Genomic DNA, 24,416 nt, shown 5'->3' with positions numbered 1-24,416 from the left:
CTTATTGCTGGCATTTATGAAATTTAACTTATTCCTTGAGAAAACACAAAATCTGTGACTTGGTTCCTTCGGGAAAGTGTTGGTTAGACCATGCATAAATATAGGCTTAAATATTTAAGGGATACTTCACATTGTTTATCTAAAAAATATGCATTGTTTAATGCCTCATTTTTGTCCTAGGAAATAATAGAGATAATTATATCCGAAAGCATTATCGCTAATCTGGTTCAAATGATTTGACACCCTTACGTAGCCAAAAATGAGCACTTTCATGAACTGCATTAAAAATATCATACAGTTCTCAAATTTTAGAATAGTTGTGAGTAGGATGACCATGCAAAAAAGTGGGCCAATCCTTAATCAGCTACTCTCTCTAGTCCGCTTCCAGTCATATACTCATGCTCATAATCCATTTCCTATTCCATTTCCGGTGCAGACCATTTGATTTTGACTGGGAAATAGGAAAATAATTCAATTTCTCTACCCCTCTCTGTTTTACCAACACTCTTAAACAATTCAAAGGTGTCTCCAAGTCAGTTGTGACGCTATACATCGGCATGAACCGACGAAAATTAACCACTAAGTACCCAATTTCATAAAGTTTTGCGTTTACCACTAGGGCGATATCTAGACTTTATTCTGCGCGCGTTTTTTCTTCGTTCTGTTTTTGCAGAAGACCAACATGAGTTGCATTTTTTTTGCGCCAAAAGCGAAAAGTGGGGTATAAGGGCAACGAACAGATGCGTGTGGACAAGTGACAATAAATAACGGAGAAGGGTACACCGACAAGAAAGGAAATTGGATTGTTCGAATAAATAAAATTATAACTTGGCACTCCTTGCAGTGACATTGTTCAAGTAATGTTACAATTGCAATATCATTGTCATCTTTTTTGTAACGAATCGAACAACGAGGGTGAAATGAAAATTTTAATGTTTTTTCAAGTACACCATCATGACCAAAGTTTTAAGAAAACGGCCATCGTGCATGACAATTTTTTTTTATTTGAGAGTATATAATCAGTAATTAAATTTCAAATGCAGAATTCAATTTCATTCTTTTCAAATTTGTTTTATTTCATTTTCAACAGAACGAAATGAAAATAAGTCACCACTGCTGCAGTCAAATATATCTTTTGCAATAAAGTGAGTGGATGTGTATTCGAAATTTTAACCTAGGGGCTTTGGAAAAAAAAGATTCAGAATTTTCAACTGAAAACGCATGCGAAGCATACCATAATAGTAATACCACTGACAAGAGAGAGAGAGAGAGAGAGAGAGATGGGGGAAAAGAGGGCAGACTTTTCTTACATCATGTTCATTTGCTTTAAACAAACACTCTCATTGGCTTAGGTCAGTCATGAATAAGAGTGAAAGACCAATCAGGTTTGCTTTGTCAACACACTTGAAGATGTCAGTCTGTCAGTGATACCACATCAATGACAGAGATAAATGAAGATGGACGTGAGGTGATTGAAAAAAAAATACCAAAAATGTAAATGGTGAAATGAAGATGTTTTAAAAAAGTTGTTTGATAAAGATAGTACTGAGTACTGATTGATACTTTGATTATATCTTAAAAGGGGGTTCTTTCCAAAATTACATGGACTTCCAAATCATGATTCATGTCTCTCACATATTTTCATGATAAGTTATAACTCACATAATATAAACAAATACATATACACATGTAAGTATATATGAGAAACTCTATCATTTTAGGTATTTGGGGATATGCATACAAGCCGAGACCAAATCATAAAGAAATTATGGCATTTAAATTACAGTATACAGTTTCATACACGCCAAATTCCGGCTACATATTATTTAGAATTTTTTGTTTGAAAATAATTTTTTTCATTATCTCTCTTCATTCGCACGTACCAAAAATGTACCAAAATAATGCATAAAATTGTATAAAAACTCAGTCCCATTTTTTTGTTATTATATCACTGGTATACATGATGAGCTCGATCGTAACTGTTGCATAGATAGTGTATATACTGTATATGACTTTGAAAATCCTAAGTATCTTGCGGATCCACCTGAAATATTAAGCATGAGCAAAGAATAGAAACACACATAAGACTTCTATGAATTCAAGCGTTTTAAATCGCGTATCAACTATCCGTAACAGAATCTGTAAAATTTCTTGGAATACTTGGCCCTCACGAAATTACATGAGACTACCCAAGGCGGCGACGGCTTGGCAACCCGAGGTAGCCGGTGGGTCTGGACGTTCGAGTTGACCAACAAGCGGCCCCAAGTTTGCAGAGAGATTAGCGCCGAATTATCGGGTTTTATCTATTGAATTAGACAAGTGTTTTTGTATTTTTACATGTTCTGTTTTCCTTTCCTCTTTTGCGAATCTTCCTCTGTGTTCTTCGGAAAACAGTTTCGTCAAACATTGCATTCTTTCAACTTGTCCGTGTTATTTGCAAAGTTTTAGACCTCGACGCCATTACCTCCATACATAGTGTCTCCCTTGAACATAGTAATATAGAGGAATCAAATAATTGGTCTGCTACAATTATACTTGTAACACAATAAACTCTGTGTTGGGGACCATTTTGAGATATCCTTACGCTGAGTTGGAACATCACTTGAGCAAGTAACATTCGTAATTGGCGCAAACTCTTGAAAAAGGACACACACACACACACACACAAAGATGCGAATGACAGGTAGCAGTAAAACTTCAGAGGGGAAGATAGAAGAGGAGAATTAAGGGAAACAGATAACATGAATATAGAGAGGGTTGGGTGTGTTAAGTAATGATGCTATTGGTATCAGACCATACACTAAGGGCTCTACTGACAACGGCCCTCATCCATAAAGCTCAGCGATTAATGATAAGTCTGATTTCTACGATTGATTGCGTTGACTATTCTGTATGATCATTCATACAAAAAAAAATCGGCCCCACGATCAATCGCTAAGATTAGTTATCCCTCAGGAATCCATATTACCACCGCTTATATTTATTTGAAACTCCGATCACACCGTTATGCAATACCGTAAACATAATTCTTTCTGATTTATACCATCAATATTTAACCCGTAAAGAGGGACCTTTTATAGCTTCCGGATTGCGCTGAGATGGCCAAACTTAGCGTTGACATGCGAAGTCATGAAATTACCGAAGTGCAAATTTTATTCTGACTCACGTGAAGAACGGCATATTTGGTGTTTTATTGTTTTCTGCAATTCATCTCTCCTTTTTTGCGATTTCTTACAGAAGATGTGTTGTCTTTACATGACTCTGAGATTTTTTTTTAGCATGGAGGGAGGAGAAAAGTAGGATTGAGCAAAGATTGCTGATAAAACTTGGGGGATGATTTGTGTATTTAGGAAATTGACCGCCCTGTTCTGATATTTGTTTAAGGATTCAATCTTGTCCTTAATGACGGTATACATCACCTTTTCTGTCAGAGAATAGAAATCCAAAATAAAAAAAAATCGTATTAGCGTTTCTCATTACAACTTCCTTACAAAATTGTCACTGTAATTTATGAATCACGTTTGTGCAATATTCAAGATTTTTAAAGTTTTTAAAGTGAAACTAAATTGAATGTCCCCTGACTTTAAAGAGGGGAAAAATAATGATGATATCTTATCTCACTTTATTTTAAGAGGAATAGACAGGTCGACCCACCCTGCCTTCAGCCTCATACATGCTCGACCTAATACCATTATCAACACGTCATTCTATATCCTGTCTAGTTTGACGTTCATTCGAAATGATTCCTATTTCTCGATTAAATCAGAAAAAAATCAATCAATTAGCAATTCAAGTAACAAAGGTCCTCCCCTCACTCACCAGGGGCAAATACTCTGAAAAAGGAGTGAGCTACAATGAATTGAATTCAATCGGTACGCAATATGATTCCAGGACATGTAGGAAAATATATTCTGTGTAAACGTTCAAACTTCTGAACTTGTTTAACCTTTACCTTTGGTTGCGAATTAACGTGCTTAATTATGCATTTTGATCATTGGAAACATGATAACTGTTTGAATTTGTTCTTTGTAATGTTTATTGGCTTTTCCGCAACTTACTATCTTCTGGTATAGGCTTAATGTTCAAACTCCATTTACAAATTTGATTTGATTTCATTAAGATTTTTTCAAGCTGACAAGAATATCAGTAGAAAACTATCATAAAAAGGATATCGATGTTCCAACGGATGCCAAATACAAAAGCTGAATGTTGAATACTTGGATTGAATAAAAAAGTCATGTCAGTGAAATAAACCCTGAATGTCTAATATCTGCAGATTCATACTCCATGAAACTTGTATTTTTTTATAATCTCTTTTCAACCCCCCTTGCTATCTATCGACCATTGGCTCCTCACTCTTTTTCTAAACTATTATTTTTGCATTCATGCTTGATTTCCACTTTCTCCTCCTCCCTCCATCAATGTCCAATGAAAGTCACGATAAATTATTCAGATATAAAAGGGGACAGGATAAACCGGAATCAGACAGAAATGAAAATGAGAAATTCTCACGATTTTTTTTTAAAGACTGGGGTTTAGTTGTGAAACACAAAAGAGAGGCAGGATGAAATGTTCTGTATCGGGGCAGTTTCTCGGCACCAGACTCCCTATTCTAATCGTCTCGCTACATTTGAAAAACCAATATTACCCCATGGCAGGACTGGGGTCTGTTCCCACTGCCACATTTTTTTAAAGATGGCCCCCGAAAATTTGAAACTGATATACTGTATGCCTGCTCCTTATCAGCTAATTTCTCAATACACAGAGTAATTAAAAAAGTAATTTATATACGTCATTTTATCTCATTTCCATCCAAACATTATACAAAGTAATACAAATCAGATACCAATTAAAGGACTTAGCATTATTACAATAAGATAATTGAATAATCAGTGAATGTCGGACTAAAGATTGTAATAAAAAAAAATCATAAAATAGAGCATTATGGAAATTGAAATAAAGCATTTCCCTACCATCTGAGCGTAATTGTGACCATATTTGTATGATCATAATTTTTTTGTCTGACAAAACATATTTCAAATGTTGATTGATAATATTAAACAAGATAGAATTGTCATATCTTCTAGAAGACCATTCAGATGAGCTAGAAATAACTCCACAACCACAATCAAATCCACAATCATCGTTGTTTCAATGACAGATTTCTATAATTTCTACTCCATGGATAAATGCTTAATTAAAACATTGCCTTGGTTTTTCCCCCCAGATTTTGCAGATTAATTAGGATTAAATCAGCGCAATCCACATTACAGTGTTGTAATTGTTTCATCCCTAGTTGCAACTTTTTTTTACTCAGCAATATGTCTTTTTAATGTTCTATTTTGGTTAATTGTCCTTCCTAAATTAGATGTGTCATTTTAGATTGAAATAATTACTTGCAAATTTTAAAGTCAAACTTCCTTAATCTAATAACCTTTATGTTTGATGCTTTTAATAACAATTTGCATTCGTTGTCCATACTTTCTTTGACTGTTCATATACTAGTATTTCTCTCTCATGTGTCCATTTCCTTATTCATTCACCGGATTCATGTTGATAAAGCAGACCCCTTATCTTTTTTTTAATCCGTATGTCTGGATTATTTTCTCACATCAATGATTTTTTAAAATAAAAAAGCATGGAAGAAAAGTCATGAGATTCTAGTTCTTCTGCATTACGGATAGAGGACTAAATGACATACCAATGAGAACATACCCATATTTTGACTCGACTTGGCCTCTTGTAGCTCCGGTTTCAAAAGCAAAAACCCCTTACTTCTTTTGCTCATTCGTCTTGTTACTTTTTTTCGAGGACTGCCTCTGATCATGAAGCTTTACCCTAGATGTCAGAGAACTCTCGAAGACTCGGGATTTAACCCTCAAAATACCGAAGATCGGGTTTAGTCATTAGGAAGACGTATATACATTGGGACAGTCAAATTGAAAGGGTTAAAGTAAAAAAAAACGGGTGTATATTAATAAAAAAAAAGATAGTGGGGAATTATTCTTATTAAGAGAAAGGGGATCTAGGAGTGAAGGAAATAAGAAGAGAGATAATCTAAAGAAATTCTGACAGAGAAAAATAAAGCTAAAATATAAATGGAAAAGGGGAAAATCGAATTATAAAAAGAAATTATAATGTAAAGAAATTCTGACAGAGAAGAATAAAGCTAAAATATAAATGGAAAAAGGGAAAATCGAATTATAAAAAAAGAGAGGACACAAAGGGAAAGATGGATATGCAAAGTCAAGGATTTACATTTGGAAAAAAATGCAGAAATCTGGATGGGATTTAGAGCTCGAAAGAAGCTACAGCAACAACACTCGTCCAAGTCAAGATATGCATATTTGAATAAAATGGACTAAGAATTTGAAAGAAATAAACATACGAAACTAAAACAAAATATGGCTTGAAAGATCAAATGAAAATCCCTGAAAAACAAAAATTAATGATTTAATGAAATAATCCAATAGGAATAAGAAAAATAACCATTACAGTAACAAAAGGATACATTAAAAAATGAAATGAATGAAGGAACAAAATAAAGGAGAAAAAGTGGTTTTAGAAGAAGAAATTGAGTATGAACATGATGCAAGGGGGGAAGTGAGATTCTACGATCCATAAGTTGATGTGACCACCCTGGCAGGACTCTTTTGTATGTGCTGCCTGATAATGTATGAGATTGGTTAAGGGACCTCGCCACAATGGCGACTTCACTAAAACATGAGAAAATAAGTCTCGTATACAGAAATACAATGGACAGAAAATGTCTTGTTCGATGTCTCTTGGCAGCTATTATTGATGCGGGAAAGAAGGAAATTTCTGTCTTAAAATGGAAGTTTACCCCCTCCCCTCTCGATCTTCCTCTTTCTTTTTCTCTACCTCACACAAACAAACACACTCAGTCTCGCTCACTTACAACCACACTCCCCTCTTACAACCCCACTCCACTTACAACCACACTCCACTTACAACCCCTCCCCTCTCGATCTTCCTCTTTTTCTCTACCTCACACAAACAAACACACTCAGTCTCGCTCACTTACAACCACACTCACATATCATCTTTCTACACATACACACGCACCCCTACACCCTCTCTCACACATGCACAGCAAAAACTATGGTGTTAACCGGCGCAGAGGACCACACCAGTTATTTTACACGGGTGTTAAACTGGTAGTGTTAGTTTTACACCTATAGGTGTTATTACAACACCATGGTTGTTACATTTACACTCTTTGGTGTTATGTTCAATCTCTAGGGTGTTATTTTAACACCTCAGGGTGTGGTCCTCTATTAACACCAATTGGTGTCAGTTTAACACCACAGTTTTTACAGTGTGCTCTCTCTCTCCATCTCACGTCCCTGCTCTCTCTCAAACACTCACATATTAACCTCTTTATATACACCCACCCTCATTTTCACACATACAAAAACACATACACACACACCCTCTCTCACACACATGCTCTCTCTATCTCTGTCACACATAATTATCCACACTCACTCTCCTTCTCAAACACTCACATATTAACCTCTATATACACATCCACCCTCCTTTTCACACATACTTTTTTTTTTTTTTTTAAACAAGTGCACACCTAGTTACCAATAATGCATACAGCATTTCCATTTATTTGAAAGCAGGATAAAAGAGCATTGTAGATCAACTGCCTTGCTCACGGGAATAGGTGCCGCGGCCGGGGATCGAACCCCGGACTTTCCATGTATATAGTCAGGCGCCTTAGACCACTCGGCCACGGCACCTCCACATACACACACATGAACCGACACACTCAAAAACACGCGCACACACACAAACCGACATACAGTTTCTCTATTCCTATCTCTCTTTGAGATAATACACACAGCCCCATATCCCACATACACCCACATCACCATAAGTATTTGCATCTGCATGAAACACCACACACCCTCATTCACTCATGTCTTGCCCGGCGGTTGCCCTCTCTCCAAATGCCCCATTCTGTTGTATTTTTTTTCTACATCTTTCTATTTATGAAACCCCTCCTCCCGGCGAATAAGAGCACCTCTCTCAAGATATGAATAATATTAGAAATAAAAGTCGTAATGTAACATGTAAGTTCACTTTCTATTTTTGTAAATATAATTATTCATTACTTAAGTCAGAGAGCTACACATTATTCACTTCTCTCCCCTCTCCCCCATACAGGCCCTCTCCAATCCCTACTTCAATACATGAGGCACTAAGTGTAGCAGTCTTTTTGCTGCCCTCAAACTTGTTCCAATTCCATTTCTCCATGGATGCTGAATAGTCGATAGAAATTTGCCCTTTTCATATCGAAGACGTGTCGCCCCTTTTGTGAAGCAAAAACCCACAAAGGTTTTCCTAAACCTTGTAATCCCTACTTCTCCTTGTTGGTTTTACGCCCCTTGAGATTGCGCGGTCATTTCAGTCCCCTCAGTCAAAGCGGTCCCACGTGAATCGCGCTTTGAAATTAGAGCCTGATCCTGTCGCGTTGTCGTTTTAGAATCCTTTTAAAGGCCAAAGCGAGTACAATTTCGGATGCAGAATGAAAATGGTTCTGACCTCGCCACTACAAAATTAGGATACGCATTTTAATGGATCCATCTGGATTATCATTAGGACCGATAAGCCACTAATGATAGATTAAACAAAAATCTAATCTGGTTAGTCTATCTAAAGGAAAAAAATTAAAAAGACCTGAATCGAGTGCTTGTATACATTTATCGGATGCATAGTTTGTAAAAAAAAGCATTGGTAGGCCTATTATTTCTAGAGTGACCGATGCCTTTTTAGTGAAGATCCCCAACATTTCCTCATTTTGCTTGGCATTGCTAGACTCTATTGACTGCGAGCATTCTTAAATCGGTCTTCAGAGATCTTGCTTGCCCATATTATATCCATTGCGTGCGGCATGTTATAGGTTCTAGAATTTTTATCTAAATCTTCCTCTGGAAAACAACCCGTAGCCCTGGCAAATCGATAACCAGGTTAGATGGTGTATGAGGTATCGTGTGAAGGCGTGTGCGTGTGTGTGGGGTGGGGGGGGGGGGGGGTTCGTGGTCCTCACCCATAGTTTGACAGGGGTGCCGAACCTTCTATATTATTATAGCCTACTCATTCCTAATAAGCACAAAATGTTTCTACATTTGTGATATAAGTGATGAGATTTTCAGTGAAAAGTGCCTTTTCAACATGAAGTCATTGATATTTTAAGTTAAGCATCTTAGTTGTGTAATTAGAAAAGCACTGCAATAAGCTCCCATCCACATTTAATAACTTTTGAACCTACCTCCCTCCTTGATTTCTACAATATCAAATTTCCATTCGTAAGATTACTGTTTAGTTCCAATTTGATATAGGTAGAAGTTCGAAGAGTTTGCTCAAAGTTGATTGATTTTCAATAATCTTCATAAAAAATAAACTGTTTTATATGGTCTTAATTTATTTCACGAATGTAATTCTATTTATTTAGCTTTAAAAAAATACGATTTATTGAAAAGTATATTCCCAAATCTCAGAGCAAATAATTTGTTTCCAACACTAACGACATGCAATCATTTGAATTTATCAAGGTGCTTGTTGATTGTGCGATTATTCAATCGTAAAAGCGTGGCGCCAATCCCGATTCTTCGATAATTGTTCCCATAATTTTGCTTTGATGAGCGTGCTCTAAACTAGTTTTCAAAACTAGGCTAACTCCTGTCGATAAAAGGACCAGGTCCCTCCAGATTGCAAAACCAATATAGCCTAAGAAATCCCCCATGACTCCATGCTTCGGGCTCATTCACGAAAGAAGAAGTCAGTTTGTTTGCCCTGACGAAATTCCAAGATTTGTCCAAGACCCAATTTTGGCGCTTTTTTAATCTTCCCCAATCGTGTATAGTTTATCGCCTGCCGTATTCTTGTATATCTGAACAAATATGCAAACTTTGTCCTTTGTAATCAACGACTATAACACTGTTTGATTTTCGCGTAAAGAACATTTATCGGGTTCGAAAAGAAGGGGAGGAAAAGGTAAAGTTTAGAAAAGGCGTCGTCAACTTTTTTGAACTTCTTGCCCCGGTCACACAATAACTTACAACATCAGCAATAGGTCTATAACCTGAGTCAGATAGACTTATTTAATATTACTTATAAACTTCACTTATTGTCACACTGTTCCCTTTTTCGTTGGATTTCGCAACATTAATTTGCCAAATTTAGCTCATATTCAATAATTAGAAGGGGCTGCCTCTATTAAGACATACAATATTAACATTTATTCCACAAATTTGGACACCACCACCTTGTAATTTGGCAATCAGTTTGCACAAACGTAAAATGCAGCTTATACTCTATCATTTAACGCATAACAATAAGATGTACAATTTCTTAAGTATAATTATGATAATTAAAGGAACATAAAGCGGAAACGCCGTTGAAGTTTTGAACACTCGAAAAGAAATGTGAATATTCACATTTCATGCCGTGTACAATTATACACGAGACTCAATCAAATTCTTGAAGCTTATAAGAACAGAAACTAGAACAGAATTGTAAATTTTCGTATGTTATGAAAAGTATATTTGGAAGCAATTATACAATTCAATTTCATTTAAAAACACATCACTAGCTGGCGATGCATTTTTCGCGGCAACGTGTGACCAGGACTAGAAGAAAATCGGATGCTTTGCAAATGAGATTAAAATGGTGATAAAGTATGTTCCGTTGGTTAGCATTAGCTTTTCGCACCTTTGAGCTCTTTCATGTGGTTTTGTGTTTGAAATAGGGATTAAAATCTTTTAAGGTGTCGATTTAGAATGGATTACGAACGCTAAGGTGTTGAACCTTGGTTGCGGTAACCAGATAAACCGAGGGCTTCTGTAGACTCGAGTGTTTGATGGATTTTCCGCGAAAATTAGACGCGTGTTGTTCAATTTTACTACCCTTCCTGTTGTCCAGCGTTTTTAGTTTTGAATTAAAAAAGAAAAAGAAAATAAATAGATCATTGCATCAAGATTCTATGAAACCAATAGGTCACAATCCCTATTAGTAAGTTTAGATTTAAACAGTGACTTCTGAAACCTAATCTTCGAACATGATGTGAAGATTGAAGTTGCGCTTCGATGTGACAATATACAGGCGCGTACGCAAAGGGGGGGGTAGGGGGTTCAACCCCCCCCTTTTTTTTTTTTTTTTTTTGCTTGTCTCCCCAGAGGTCGGTCTGGTCAAGGAGTTATCGGGCAAGCGCCTGATAACTCCTTGGTCTGGTTACGGACAGTTCCCCTACCCAATAATGTATATGACAGCAATAATGAACAGAATCTCATGTTTCCGACGAAAAACACAGAAAAAATTTCCGCTCGCTTCGCTCGCTCCATTTTATTATATCTTTTATTTCCGCATGTCGCCGACATGATCACGGAATCGCCATTAACAAGGCCATACATGATTATCATGATGTATACTTATGAATACAAGTGAACCAAGACAAAGACAAACGTTTTCTTACAAAATATGTTTTACCAATTGATATGAAAACCAAAATGACGGAAAACGCTAAAATGTCGGTTAGCTCGCTCCGCTCGCTCGTAATAATTTATGAAATTCCATAAGTATCTAGTCTCCTGTTCAAGGCCGTATTATGAGTGTTACGAATAGAAGGACATGCAGCATCGACTAATACTTGATTTACTAACAAACTATTGACAAGAAATGTATGTTTTGACGGGAAAACGCGAAAATTTCGGCTCGCTCACTCCGCTCGCTCGTAATCATTTATGAAATTTCTTAAGTTTCTAGTCTCTTGATCAAGGCCATATCATGAGACTTACGAGCAGAAGGACATGTATCATCAACTAATATGTAATCATTACCAACAAGCTATTGAGAAGAATTGTATGTTTTGACGGAAAAACGCAAACATTTCGGCTCGCTCGCTCCGCTCGCTCGTAATTATTCATGACATTTCTCAAGTTTCTAGTGTTCTGATCAAGGCCATATCATGAGTGCTACGATCCGAAGGACATGTAGCATCGACTATGATACCAACAAACTATTGACAAAAAGGTTATGTTTTCAACGCAAAAACGAGAACATTTCTGCTCGCTCGCGGGTCATGACCGCACTGTTACATACCCCGTCCCCACTTAAATGTTATTGTCTTATTTGAAGCGCTGAAAAAAAAGAGAAAAAAAATCATCACCTCCCCCCCCCCCCGCTCATCACTTTTTAGAGACTGGGCGGGAGATTTAAAAAAAAAATCAGCTCGAACCCCCCCTTTCAAAAATCCTGCGTACGCGCCTGACAATATACATAATAAAATTTTATCTTTAAGTGTATTCATCATACTTCCATAAATATTCATTACCAACGGCTTCATTCGGACTGATAAAGTATTCAGAATGAAAAAATATAATTGTCAGTGTTTTCCCCTTTTGTTCTAAATCAATGATTCTCCTCTATGCTGAGAGAATTGTGTCGTGTAGTCCAGTGGTTAGAGCAATCGGGTCGATGTGGTCGAGTGGTTAAAGCATTGGACTCGTAATCGCAAGGTTGTGAGTTCGAATCCCCACTCTGCCATTGTCTCCACTTTGATAAAAGACCCAAGAGTCATACATGTCGTCTATACCGTCAGCCACTATGACTGATTAACCTAGACGTCAGTTGGCATGGTGTCATGGCGGCCTGATTCTAAACAAATGAATCGGCAGAGTGAGTATGAGAAAATCGGAATTTTTCAGACTAGCCAAAGTCATACATGTGGACAGACGATCGTCAGCTGCGACTCAGTTTAGAACCAGCCCGCCATGACACCATGGCAACGTCACACTTGGGTATATATACCAGTTTGGCGTTTATCTGCAAAAGCTATCCTGTCGAGTTCCTAAGGGAGTTACCTTAACAGAAACAGAATCTTGAAAGTATCTTGAATGTACGTCTGACTTTATAGTATCTGTTTAAGATCGTCATGAACATGTTATGGCTAAATTTGACCAATATTCTAATATTTGACGAGAACGTTGGGGATTACATATCTTTCAATAAAACAATGCCCAATTCTTCTTTTAAGAACAAGCAATCGAAAAAGATTTGTACGGGAATTGTATCATGTTGCCAATTTGAACTAGAAATCTTCTTAGGGTAGATTGTCTTCAGAGTAAAGTAAGATTAAAGTATATATATATATATATATATATATATAGATTCATTATATAATTTTCAATTAGAAGATGATGATTTTACACTATAGAAATGAACGAACTTCTTGCAATTTTACAAAATGTAAAGGTTAACGCACTAAATGGGTTCAACAACATGGAACGCTATATAGTATTTTTCCTTTTTTTAATTTGCAGCAGACAGATGACCCACCTCGCAAAGTCGACCCCGAAGGAAGTTGGTTGTCGTTCGTTCGCCATTCATCGAGAACATCGGGATCCTCAACATCGTCATCGTCGTCGACATCATCGAAAAAGAAATGCGAGAAGAAAAATAAAGACAAAAAGAATTCAAGAAGATTGGTGAGTAGTCACTGTTTTTATTCATTTGTCTGTTCCAGTGCCACATAAAAGTAATGCATCAATATTACGGTGGCCCTGAAGGACACTCGATGACAAATCGCTGTGCTTTAACATGTTTAAGTTTTGTGAATTTTGGTAGCCAATTTGTCGACTTCGGCCGTGAATAGAACAATAACAGCGAGTATTTGCTCATCGACGAATAAAGTTTGTAGCATTTTCATCAAAATTTGGCAATTATTGGTTTAATTTGACATTGATGGTGATTTTGGCTTTCATTGAGCTTACTTTCTTGGCTTCACGATCACCATACGAACACTTTCAGAACGTTTCACAGAGACAATACAGCATTATTTTTCGGAATATACATCCATATGCTAATCACTTCAAGTCCTCTGAAATATTAACAAATGACGTGACAGACTTGGTTTGATATCGCAACGTTTGAATGAATTGCAATTTTAGAACTCAAATTGTTAATATATTCTGAAATTTGAGATAAGAACAGGCAAGACCTTTAAAGAAGGTGTCTCAGAAACCTTAAACCGTAAAGACAAACTAATTGGTGTATTATGAGACGACCAATGGTGATCTTACTTCATTAAAACCAGGCGTTCACCAAGTAAAGTGTATCGCTTCGGCATTCCTTAGTTCAAAAGCACCCACAATAATCACGCAGAATGCATACACTCGACCAAGCAATCCAATCACATTTTCTCCTTAGTGTTTTTCATCAATACCACCAGACAATAGGCGAAGGCTCTTGACATATTCAAGACGACGAAAAGCTTGTAGAAGCAAACTGAGAATGGTACCCCCTAGGCCATGTAAGTTAGGGGAGTGTTTCATGAAACAACTTGTCAGTGACTTTCACTGAAAAAATTGCTCCGAGCCAATCACGTGCGAGGATTTCAGTACCTTATAACGAAAATCAGTGATGATCACTGACTAATTGTTTCATGGAATACTCCCCATTGTCCGTTGTCCTGTTGAGAAGCGCCACTGGGAAGCTATCCTTTGTGTCACGACGTCTTCAAGCATTACGGGTGTCCGTTGAATTGTGATCGGGAGGGGGCTCGGGGGGTTAGAGGGGGCTTAGCCCACCGGTGATGACACCCCCACACTGCAAGCTTTTCTTCTCGGTATCTTAGTTTAGAATCATCCAGAGTGTTAAAATGGACCCCCTGCCATTCTTGTTTTGATTGACAGTTATTATTTCTATTCTTGTGATTATTTGTGACAGGGATGACAAGAGTCCTCAAAAAGAAGGTTTGACAATGTTATTAGACCCTTAAGAAAACCGCTCCTAAACTGGCAAAACGATCTTTAGTCTGCATGGTCTACAGGGTTGTTTAACGAGTATGAACTAAAGTTCGATGCCACTCATTATTAAAAGAAAAGACAGAGAAAAAAAACCCTTAAGTATGCAGGCTGCTGTGACGTAAATTTGAGTATACTCAAACCTCAAACATCGTTTTGAAGTCCGACGACCAATATAGGTATTTTAGTTATAAAATAAACGTTTTTCTAATGACACAAACCAAATTATTGTGCCATTTAACTTAAATTGCAGTTGCAATCAATTATTACTAATTATTACTAATAGTTGTAACTACTACTATTACTAATATAATTCAGACCTACATCATAGTCTCAAACCCAAGTATGAAAATGATACTCATTATTTTCGTATACAAGTACTTCCAAATAAAAAATACAACGCGTAAATGATACATAGAATTTCGTTATACAGTACTACCAAATAAAAGAAAAAACACAAATAACAAAATACCAACAAGACAGTGGTAAATAGAACATGAATCCTTTGTTTCATGTTACTGCAATGTCGGGGAGTACAGGTCTGGTGCTCTTTTTTCTTCACCTTCACTTTGAAACTTTAGTTCGGCACCTCCTTCATAACTTTGAACATATGAATACGGGCAACCGTATCTTAAAGTACAAGCTCACCCAACAACAAAAAGATGATTTAATGAAAAGAGAATAATCTAACAAGTAAACAATGAAAATTTCATCAAAATCGGATGTAAAATAAGAAAGTTGTGACATTTTTAAGTTTCGCTTAATTTCACAAAGCAGTTATATGCACATCCTAGTTGGTATGCAAATGAGGAGACTGATGACGTCATCCACTCACCATTTTAAAAAATATTTTACTATATGAAATATGAAGTATTCTAATTTTCTCCTCATTTTCAAGTGAAACAACGATTAACTCCTCCCTAAAAATGAGGAATTAGCATTGTTTAATACTACATGGTCCGGTCAAGTTGGTCATTATTTTGAAATCTGTAAAAAAAAAGAAATATTGTGTAATTCAAACAAATGAAATAGTGAGGGACATCATCGTCTGTCCCATTTGCGTGTCACTGAGTCGTGCATATCACTGTTTTGTGAAAAATAAGCGAAAATTTGAAATGTCATAAATTTTACATCCGACTTTGATGAAATTTTCAGTAAGTTTGATTTTTCTCTATTTAGTCAAATCAACATTATTCTGGGGTGGACTTGACCTTTTACTTCAAAATGAAATTCATTCTCATAAATAGTCATGAAATGAAAATCTAATCATTCTGGCTAGCCTTTTTCGCCCGACTCGAATAATTTCAGATCTCCGACAAACCCGCCTTGAACATATTTAAACTGTGGCTTGCTGGAGGATTATGAAAGTAAAATAGTTTGTTCATCGTGCAAGGTTGCTGATGATTGTTCAATATCAAGTTCCAAAGACCGTTTGACTACAATCACCATCAGTACACCAGAGCGATAGTTTCCGAGAGACGCATACATGGGATCACGCTAACCAATTCATACCAATATCAAGAACTTTTCTTCCAGGGGTGCTGGTGAAAAAAAAGAACTTTCAGGAGAATGAAATGACCCTTAGCGACTCTCATTATTTTGCGGTTTTGTCGCCCAATTGTCGCCCTCTCATAACGACTAACACGTCCTTGGGTGCGCTGCTTTATCGCATCATTTGGGAGAATTGTAAGAGAAAAGTAGATTTTTTTTTCAACAATTCTTTTTAAGCTCGGTGGATTTTGGAGAACATAACGAGAAGAGAAAAGGACCAGTGATGGTAAATGGAGCAAGTCGTGAAGCAATTAGTATTCACACCTTCGCCAAAAGATCTTATTTCACGGTTTTTACAGGTATTCTTGAAATTGAATTTGATAACAATAGGCAAGCTCAAATCGCTCCACGCGTCAACGCGCCGATACAACATAAAATATGTGGTTCACAAAATACGAGAGATACCTGGACGAAAAGTTTCCGACTTCCTATTTTTATAGTTCGCAAGGAATGTTCTTTTTATTCACCCCGACTCTTTAAAAAAAATGTACCTTTTTGTACTCCAAGCGTATAAACATCCCTTACAGTTTAAGAAACTTTCAGTAATTCTTGTAGCCACCTCCAGTGACGGATAAGGCTGATCAACTTCAACTATATGGAAATCCATCAATGTCATAATTTTCATACAGGAATCTTGCGAAATATTCCTTCGGAAACAAAAATGAGCACACTGATTGTCGGAACGATGAAGCATATATGATTTTTATATTAGAATTTATAAAACACTTTGAGCACACATATGCATTTTAGATATTGGAGTTGTTGGCTTTCCACAGTTGTGGTATATAAGATCAATCGCAATTCTTTGTGAGACGGGACCCTGTGTGAGTGTTTCATAAAGTTGTTCCTATATAAAGTTACGCGAGTGACTTTACAATCGACTGGCAATAACGTACCCACGGGGAGGGGGCAGACTGCCCCCTGACGAGTCACAACTGATCCATGGCCCGCTCCTTTGAACTTAAACAATTTTTTTTATTTTGCTAGTCAAATTTTGTTCTTGGTTGAAGACCTTTTTTTCTGGTACGAAATCCTTTATTTGTGGTTGAAGACCCTTTCTTTTTTGCTCCCAAATTTTTGGGCGGACGAATTTGGTGATCCTTTCTTAAAGGAGCTCAATAATAAAAAAAAAAATTAGTGCGCATAATTTACCTTAAGAAATGATCACCAGTCGTTTTAAAATTCGCTCGTAACTTGCGAACATCTTCATAAAACTCCCACAACAATAAGATTCGAACCATCCAAGGCCTGCACAGCTAATGTTTGCAAAATTTGTAAATTTGTAAATGTTTTAATTTTGCAATCATCTTTTTTTATCTCGTTTTTCAGCCAGTAGCGGAGGGGCCCGCTGGACCACCCGGGCCTCAGGGCCCTGCCGGCCCACCTGGGGCACAGATCACAAAGCAGGAACTACTTACAGAATTTAGAACACTGATTAGAGGTAATAAATGTGTATAGATAAATGTTCAATTATGGTTTTTAAGTTTAAAAAAACAGTCTTCACAAAAAATAGATGTCATCGTTTTCAGAAATTTATACATTTTATTAGATTTTGTATTGAAAGTATTCGCCAAGTGTTCACTGTAAAAACGATGTTAAAAATTTTAAGCACGTTGTTTCAGCCTGTAACTATTGTTTTAATTTTCAGAGAAGTTGTTTAAAAAATGTTAATCAATTCCAAGAAAGTTTGAACATTTTGTTTTGTAACAGTTAGAGTATTGGGCTTAAACAATGTTGCTTCAAAATTTAAGCAGCGTTCTTAATTGTATTATAGTATTGTTAAATTGAACAGACGTGGACAAGTACGGTACCGCTTTGGCGATCATTACAAAGACTTCATACGAACGAACAGTAATATTATATGACACATATTTCATTCACATCATTGATAAAAGCCTTCCTCTAAAGCTAACTTCCAGGACAAAGAAGTTAATAAAGGGGGAGACTGACGGGCAATAGATTACAACTCCAGCCAGAATCAAAGAATTTTCTATGCGACAGTTATATTTCTTTTACATGTTTTAGAAGGTGTGACGAGGGGCAATACATCACGCGTGAAGGAGAGGTTTGGAAAAGCCCACTGAAGGAACTATTGAATGGGTTTTGTAGGTTAATGATCTCGCAGCTCCGTTTTCAATTTCTCGACTCGTGGGGGGGGGGGATAGGAAAAGGGAAATGGGAGTTATGCAGAAGAGAGTGTTAACTCGGATGCTTTTAAAGGGCCAACCGATAATAACCCTTAAAGGAATTATTTCCTGATGTTTGGTCCCTTATTGCGAATGGAAGCCAGCAACACCCTAGCGGTTTCGGTTACTGATTTACACTTTAATTACCATCAATGTCGTGAAATAAGCTGAGATTTGCCTAAAAGAAAACGGAACATCACATAATTATATAGAGATGCTAACTCTCACACGATGAGTTCAGCATATAATCTTCAAGCAATTAAATTGTGATGAGAGATTCACTAGCGGAAGGGTGCTCGTGTCGAGAAACACCTGTAAAACTATATGACTAGACACATATATATATGTATGGGAGGATAATAATATACCTAGATAATCGCACTGTATATCACAATGATAATATAATTGATAATTTCTCACATTGAAACAGGTGCCAAAAATATATTTTACAATTGTGGATCAGAAAAACTATTTGATTCGTTGAATGTTTCACACGTGGAAGTGACATATCGGCAATGGGGTCACTCATTTGTATACAGACTATTTCCTGTATAATAATAATAATACAAACATGATATGACATGAGTCTTGTTAAAGCAATATATATACTTAATAATGAAAGTAAATCAGACTATTATCTGACCACGTAATTCCAATTTCTTGGCAGAAGTAAAAAAAAAATCTCTCCGTGGTGGCTACAACTTCGCTCGTTTCATTACCTTAACTTTGATCAAGGACTTTACTTAGATTCCACTTTGATTGTGTATTATTCCTTGAAAATGATATTAAAACACAATTTTACAAAGTGATGGATGGTAATGATGATCAATGACCGTTTTTATGGCGAAGGAAAGATCACAAATTCAAGGTTATATTTTTCAATAGATCTGACAAGTCGTTTGTTAAGGAATAAAATCAAATGTAGTTTTTCGGTCCCGTTCTTAAAGTCTTTGATCGTGCCGCTAGTTGACAAAGACGATGATTGTTTACTTTTCTTATTAAGGTAGATCTCGTATTTCCATTTATATCTAAAACTCGGTTTCTTATCATTCTTATTCGTTTTTTCCCGATCTATTCAACAGAAGCGGCAGAAAGACGAGCGCAGATTATTATTGGAGAAAAGGTATGATTCACTGCTAACTAATTCAGTGGGGGTGGCTGGGTCAAATGGGGGCGCAACCATTGGCGGCGGAAGCCAGAAAATTTAGGGGGTGTCCACCTGAATTTTTGGGATGGACACAGGCAAAAAATTTGACAAGCGCCCCCAAGAGAGGTTTTGAACCTAAATTAGAAATTTTATGAGTTGCTAACCAACAAATTTTTGACAAGCAAAAAAAAGGTTATCAAAACAAAATTTAGGGGGGGACCGCCCCCCAAAAAAAATTAAGGGGGACACGTCCCCCCCCCCCGCTTCCGCCGCCTATGGGCTATGGGCGCAACCCTTTTACATGAATTCGTAGACATGAAAAGAGTGGTGCCCCAAATTCAGTGAACCCCACCAGAAAATGAACATATTTAAAGTATTCAAGTTCTGTCATATTAAAGATATTCAATTATGAAGACGGGTGATGAAATATTACAGTAAAGGACAAGTCCACCCCAACAAAAACTTGATTTGAATAAAAAGAGAAAAATTCAACGAGCATAACACTGAAAAATTCATCAAAATCGGATGTAAAATAAGAAAGTTATGGCATTTTGAAGTTTCGCTTATTTTCAACAAAATAGTTATATGAACGAGCCAGTTACATCCAAATGAGAGAGTTGATGACATCACTCACTCACTATTTCTTTTGTATTTTATTATATAAAATATGAAATATTTTTATTTTCTCGTCATTGTCATGTGAAATGAAGTTTCATTCCTCCCTGAACACGTGGAATTCCATTATTTTAACATTTTGTGCTTCAGGTAATGAGGTCCTAATCATCAAATTCGTAAAAATTGAAATATTGTATAATTCAAACAATAAAAAACAAAAGAAATAGTGAGTTTTTTTTTTAAAGGATGTTTTATTATATTCTCTCAAATCAACATACATACTTCGTACAGACTATTTGAAACATAATTACAAATTATACAATAAATCCATTACAATATAATTATACAACTTATACTTATACAATTACTTCAAAAATACTAGAAATTAATATACTAATGCGTTTCAGCAATTACAAAATGAAATATTAACAAAATATATGACATGATCAGAGAGAAAAAAGGATAAAAGAAAAAAGGATTATGATTTTTTTTTTCTCAGCCCTTGTCATCCCCCCCCAACCCTCCCTTGAACACCCCCATCCCCTATCCGGTGGAGAACTGGCTCTGGGCTCCAGTATATGGTCTAATATTTAAGTTTTCCCATTTACAGAAATGGATTGTAAGAGTCCCCCTCTTTGTTGCTAATTTCTTTTCTTCTCTTTGATCCCCCCTAATACTATTTTTTATTTCAATCAATGAAGGAGGTTTTTTTAATTCTCGGTTTTTGTAAATAAGATATTTAACTAAAATCAAGACATGATTAATTAATTGATATTTACCTTTACTTTTCTCCTGCTTCCCGAAAAGAATTTCCTGCCAACTAAATTTATCTATTTCAAAATTTAAACTTCTTGCACATAGATCCCAAAGTGATTTTGAAAATTCACAAGTATAAAATAGATGTTCATACGTTTCTTCTTCCCTTTCACAAAATGAGCATAAATTGGTCGAAATAAGACCAAAACGGAAAAGGTGGTGGTTAGTGTATAAAATATTATGCAAGAGTTTATACTGGAACTCCCTTAATCGACTATTCAGTGTGCAATATCTTAGTCTTAAAAATATACTTTCTATTTCCTTATTGGTAAGATCATAATTCGTTCTAATTCTGTCAAAAATGGAAGGTTTAATTTCATTTTTATATAACAGCTGTTCGTATATTTCTTTTGATTTTAAAAACATCAAATTAGTCATTTTCTTACCCAAATTGAAATCGATTCCAGAGTTATGCTTTGCATTCATTTCACTATTGTTCTTCCAACTAACAGGTAAACAGGCATAAATATGCTTAATTTTTTTAACATCATTTGCATCTAAATTCAAATTAAGAAAATGTGTATCACATTTTAGTTTACCGTTATTGTCCAAAATATGATGCAGTCTATAAACCCCTTTATCGTATAGAATCTTATCAAATATACAACTCCCTTTATATCGAACAAGCTTATTATTAAAAATCACCACTTTCCCAAACTCTGTACTTCTAGTATGTCTTATATTTACCCACTCTTCTAATAAGTCCATGTAAAATTTGGAAGCTGTTACTTTCAATAAACCTGGTATATAGTCACATGAAAATAACAAATCTCCACCCAAATGTTTAGTGGCAAAATTAAAGTACCGTTTCCATTTCATATCTTCATCTTTATTTAAAAGTCTTTTAATCCACATTATTCGCTGTGCCTTTACCTGTACAGGGAAGTTTAACATCTTTAATCCTCCTTGCTTATAGTCTAAAAACATTGTATTCCTATTAATTTTGTCTTTCTTACCTTTCCATAAAAAATCAAAAGTTAATTTATCCAATGACTCATAAACCCACTTAGGAACAGGAGTAAGAGACGCTCGGAAGAGGACTTTAGAATAGATATGCACCTTCAATAGTTGAATTTTCCCCATGAGCGTTATATCTCTTAGCTTCCAAAAGTTCAAGAGTGTTTTAATTTTGCTTAAGATTTCTTTGTAATTAAGATCTTCTTTCTTATGTTCATCTAAGGTGAAAAATACTCCTAAAACTTTAAGAAAATCCACGGTCTCGCCGAAGGAGAAGTCATGATGCAAATGTTGGCATGAACCTAATTTTAATACTTTAGTTTTGTCATTATTGATTTTTAATCCAGAAAGTTTTTCAAAATCTGCAATTAGAACTTTTAGCCTATCCACTGATTGTACATTACGAGCAAAAATTGTACATTACGAGCAAAAGAAATAGTGAGTGAGTGACGACATCGATTCTCTCATTTGGATGTAACTGGCTCGTTCACATAACTATTTTGTTGAAAATAAGCGAAACTTTGAAATGTCATAACTTTCTTATTTTACATCCGATTTTGATGAAATTTTCAGCATGATGCTTGTCTGATTTTTCTCTATTGATTTGAATCATAATTTTTCTGAGGTGGACTTGACCTTTAAATAAAGTTTGTTTCTCTGGGCTTGCCGAACATTTCAGTGTTGTCTGTATTCATCACTTAGCATATGAAGGAGTACATGTTGTGGTCGGGTTCACTTTTAAACTTTCCAGCACAACTGCATGTATGCCGATCAAGGATCTCAGAAAATGTGGAATGGGGTATGTTATGGACATCTTTAAAAAAAACCACACACACAATATGACAAGCAATTTCCAACCCAAAACTGTGATAATTGAAAAAATGTCATTTTGAAAAGGATGGTACCTATTTTTAAGTGTGGGCACATTACCAGTTTTAGAGCAAGGGGAAATGTTTACTCCTGCCCTGTGCCACACCTCCGTTCCGAACATAACCCCCCCCCCCTTTTTATCCTAAGATCATGGTAATATTAAAATACGTTTATATCAATACAATGAAAAATAGAAAGATTCAATATATAGCTAGAAATTTCTGTATACTTATCTAAACTTATAAAAATAAAATTCAGACAAGATATCGGAGTAAAGTTTAGTCCCTTTAGTTCAAGCAATTCAGATTTCGTATTTCTTACTCATTATTATTGTACTAATGTAATTATTCATCAAACAATATACATGAAAGTTCGTGTCTTGTGACATCGTTCAAAAATGAGTTTATTTCATTGATTTTCAAAACTCTTTCATTTTATTGCGGTCACCTACACTCCAAAATATCCAGGTGGGTGTTTCATAAAGCTGTTCGTAAGTAAAGAGCGACTTTAAGAACGACTGGTGATCCTTTCTTGTAGTACATGGTATATTCATTGGCAACGGTTTAGCGCGTAAGAAAGGATCACCAGTCGTTCTTAAAGTCGCTCTTAACTTACGAATAGCTTTATGAAACGGCCCCCAGGCCTGCTAACCAATTTTCTATTGTTTTTGAAATCCTTTTCAGTGTCCGAGTTGTCTTCTCAACATGACGGAAGGAACAGAGTTACATCTTCCGAATCTTGAAGAACTCGAACTCCTTCCCACCCTTCCCATTGCTTTCCATTGTAAACTCAGTAGGGACCTTGACATTCCCGGGAAAAGTCTTATTGAAGTCGTCAATTTTAGAACGGTGAGTAGTTCAGGTTCGAGTTAAATGAATGGTCCCTGTTTACATGACGTCATAGTCTCATAGCGTCCTCACTCAGAGGATACAGGAATACTCGTAGACGGAGTTATAAGAAATTCACCAGCAGCAGACCGCCTCTCTGTGCAAAGCTATTGCTTCAACCTCTAAGATGGCGGCGCTGTGACGCCAGTGCATAAGGTCTGTCTTTGATTGAAATTCCAATCACATATTATGAATAATTGCATGAATAATTACTTCAGATATAACAATTGAAGTGCTAGCAGGGACATGATGACAGCACACCAACCAGATAAAGTCATTATGGTGACCATCACGTCCCGAAAGTGTGCGACATATTCGTCTGCCTGCACTGCACAGCTCGAATGTCGATTGCCAAGAGATTGGATGAGCCGTTCTGACGTCCAGAAAAAGTGCAAAATATCAATTTTGTCTGCAAATTTTGACTTCCAATTGCCGAGAAGTTGGATGAGCCGTTCTGACGTCTAGAATGTGTGTGACATATGTCCGCACAGCTCGACTGCCGAGAAGTTGGACGAGCCGTTAGTTCTGACATTTGACAACGAACTTGAAAACAATT

At 36.2% G+C, this 24,416-nt stretch overlaps 1 protein-coding gene across 1 annotated transcript in view; it reads left to right on the top strand.

Annotated features, from left to right (window-relative positions):
- The window catches only part of LOC121427287 (adipolin-like), a 55,151-nt gene that overhangs the window by 21,999 nt on the left and 8,736 nt on the right, over window positions 1–24,416 (top strand). Inside the window, exons 2-5 of the mRNA XM_041623624.1 lie at window positions 13,350–13,514; window positions 17,712–17,823; window positions 19,651–19,691; window positions 23,657–23,821. Of these exons, the coding sequence (XP_041479558.1) occupies window positions 13,350–13,514; window positions 17,712–17,823; window positions 19,651–19,691; window positions 23,657–23,821 (483 nt within the window). The remainder of the gene's footprint in view (window positions 1–13,349; window positions 13,515–17,711; window positions 17,824–19,650; window positions 19,692–23,656; window positions 23,822–24,416) is intronic.

The sequence above is a fragment of the Lytechinus variegatus genome, chromosome 14, assembly GCF_018143015.1.
Source record: "Lytechinus variegatus isolate NC3 chromosome 14, Lvar_3.0, whole genome shotgun sequence".
In the NCBI taxonomy this organism is placed as follows: domain Eukaryota; kingdom Metazoa; phylum Echinodermata; class Echinoidea; order Temnopleuroida; family Toxopneustidae; genus Lytechinus; species Lytechinus variegatus.
This window is presented reverse-complemented; position numbering and strand designations above follow the sequence as displayed.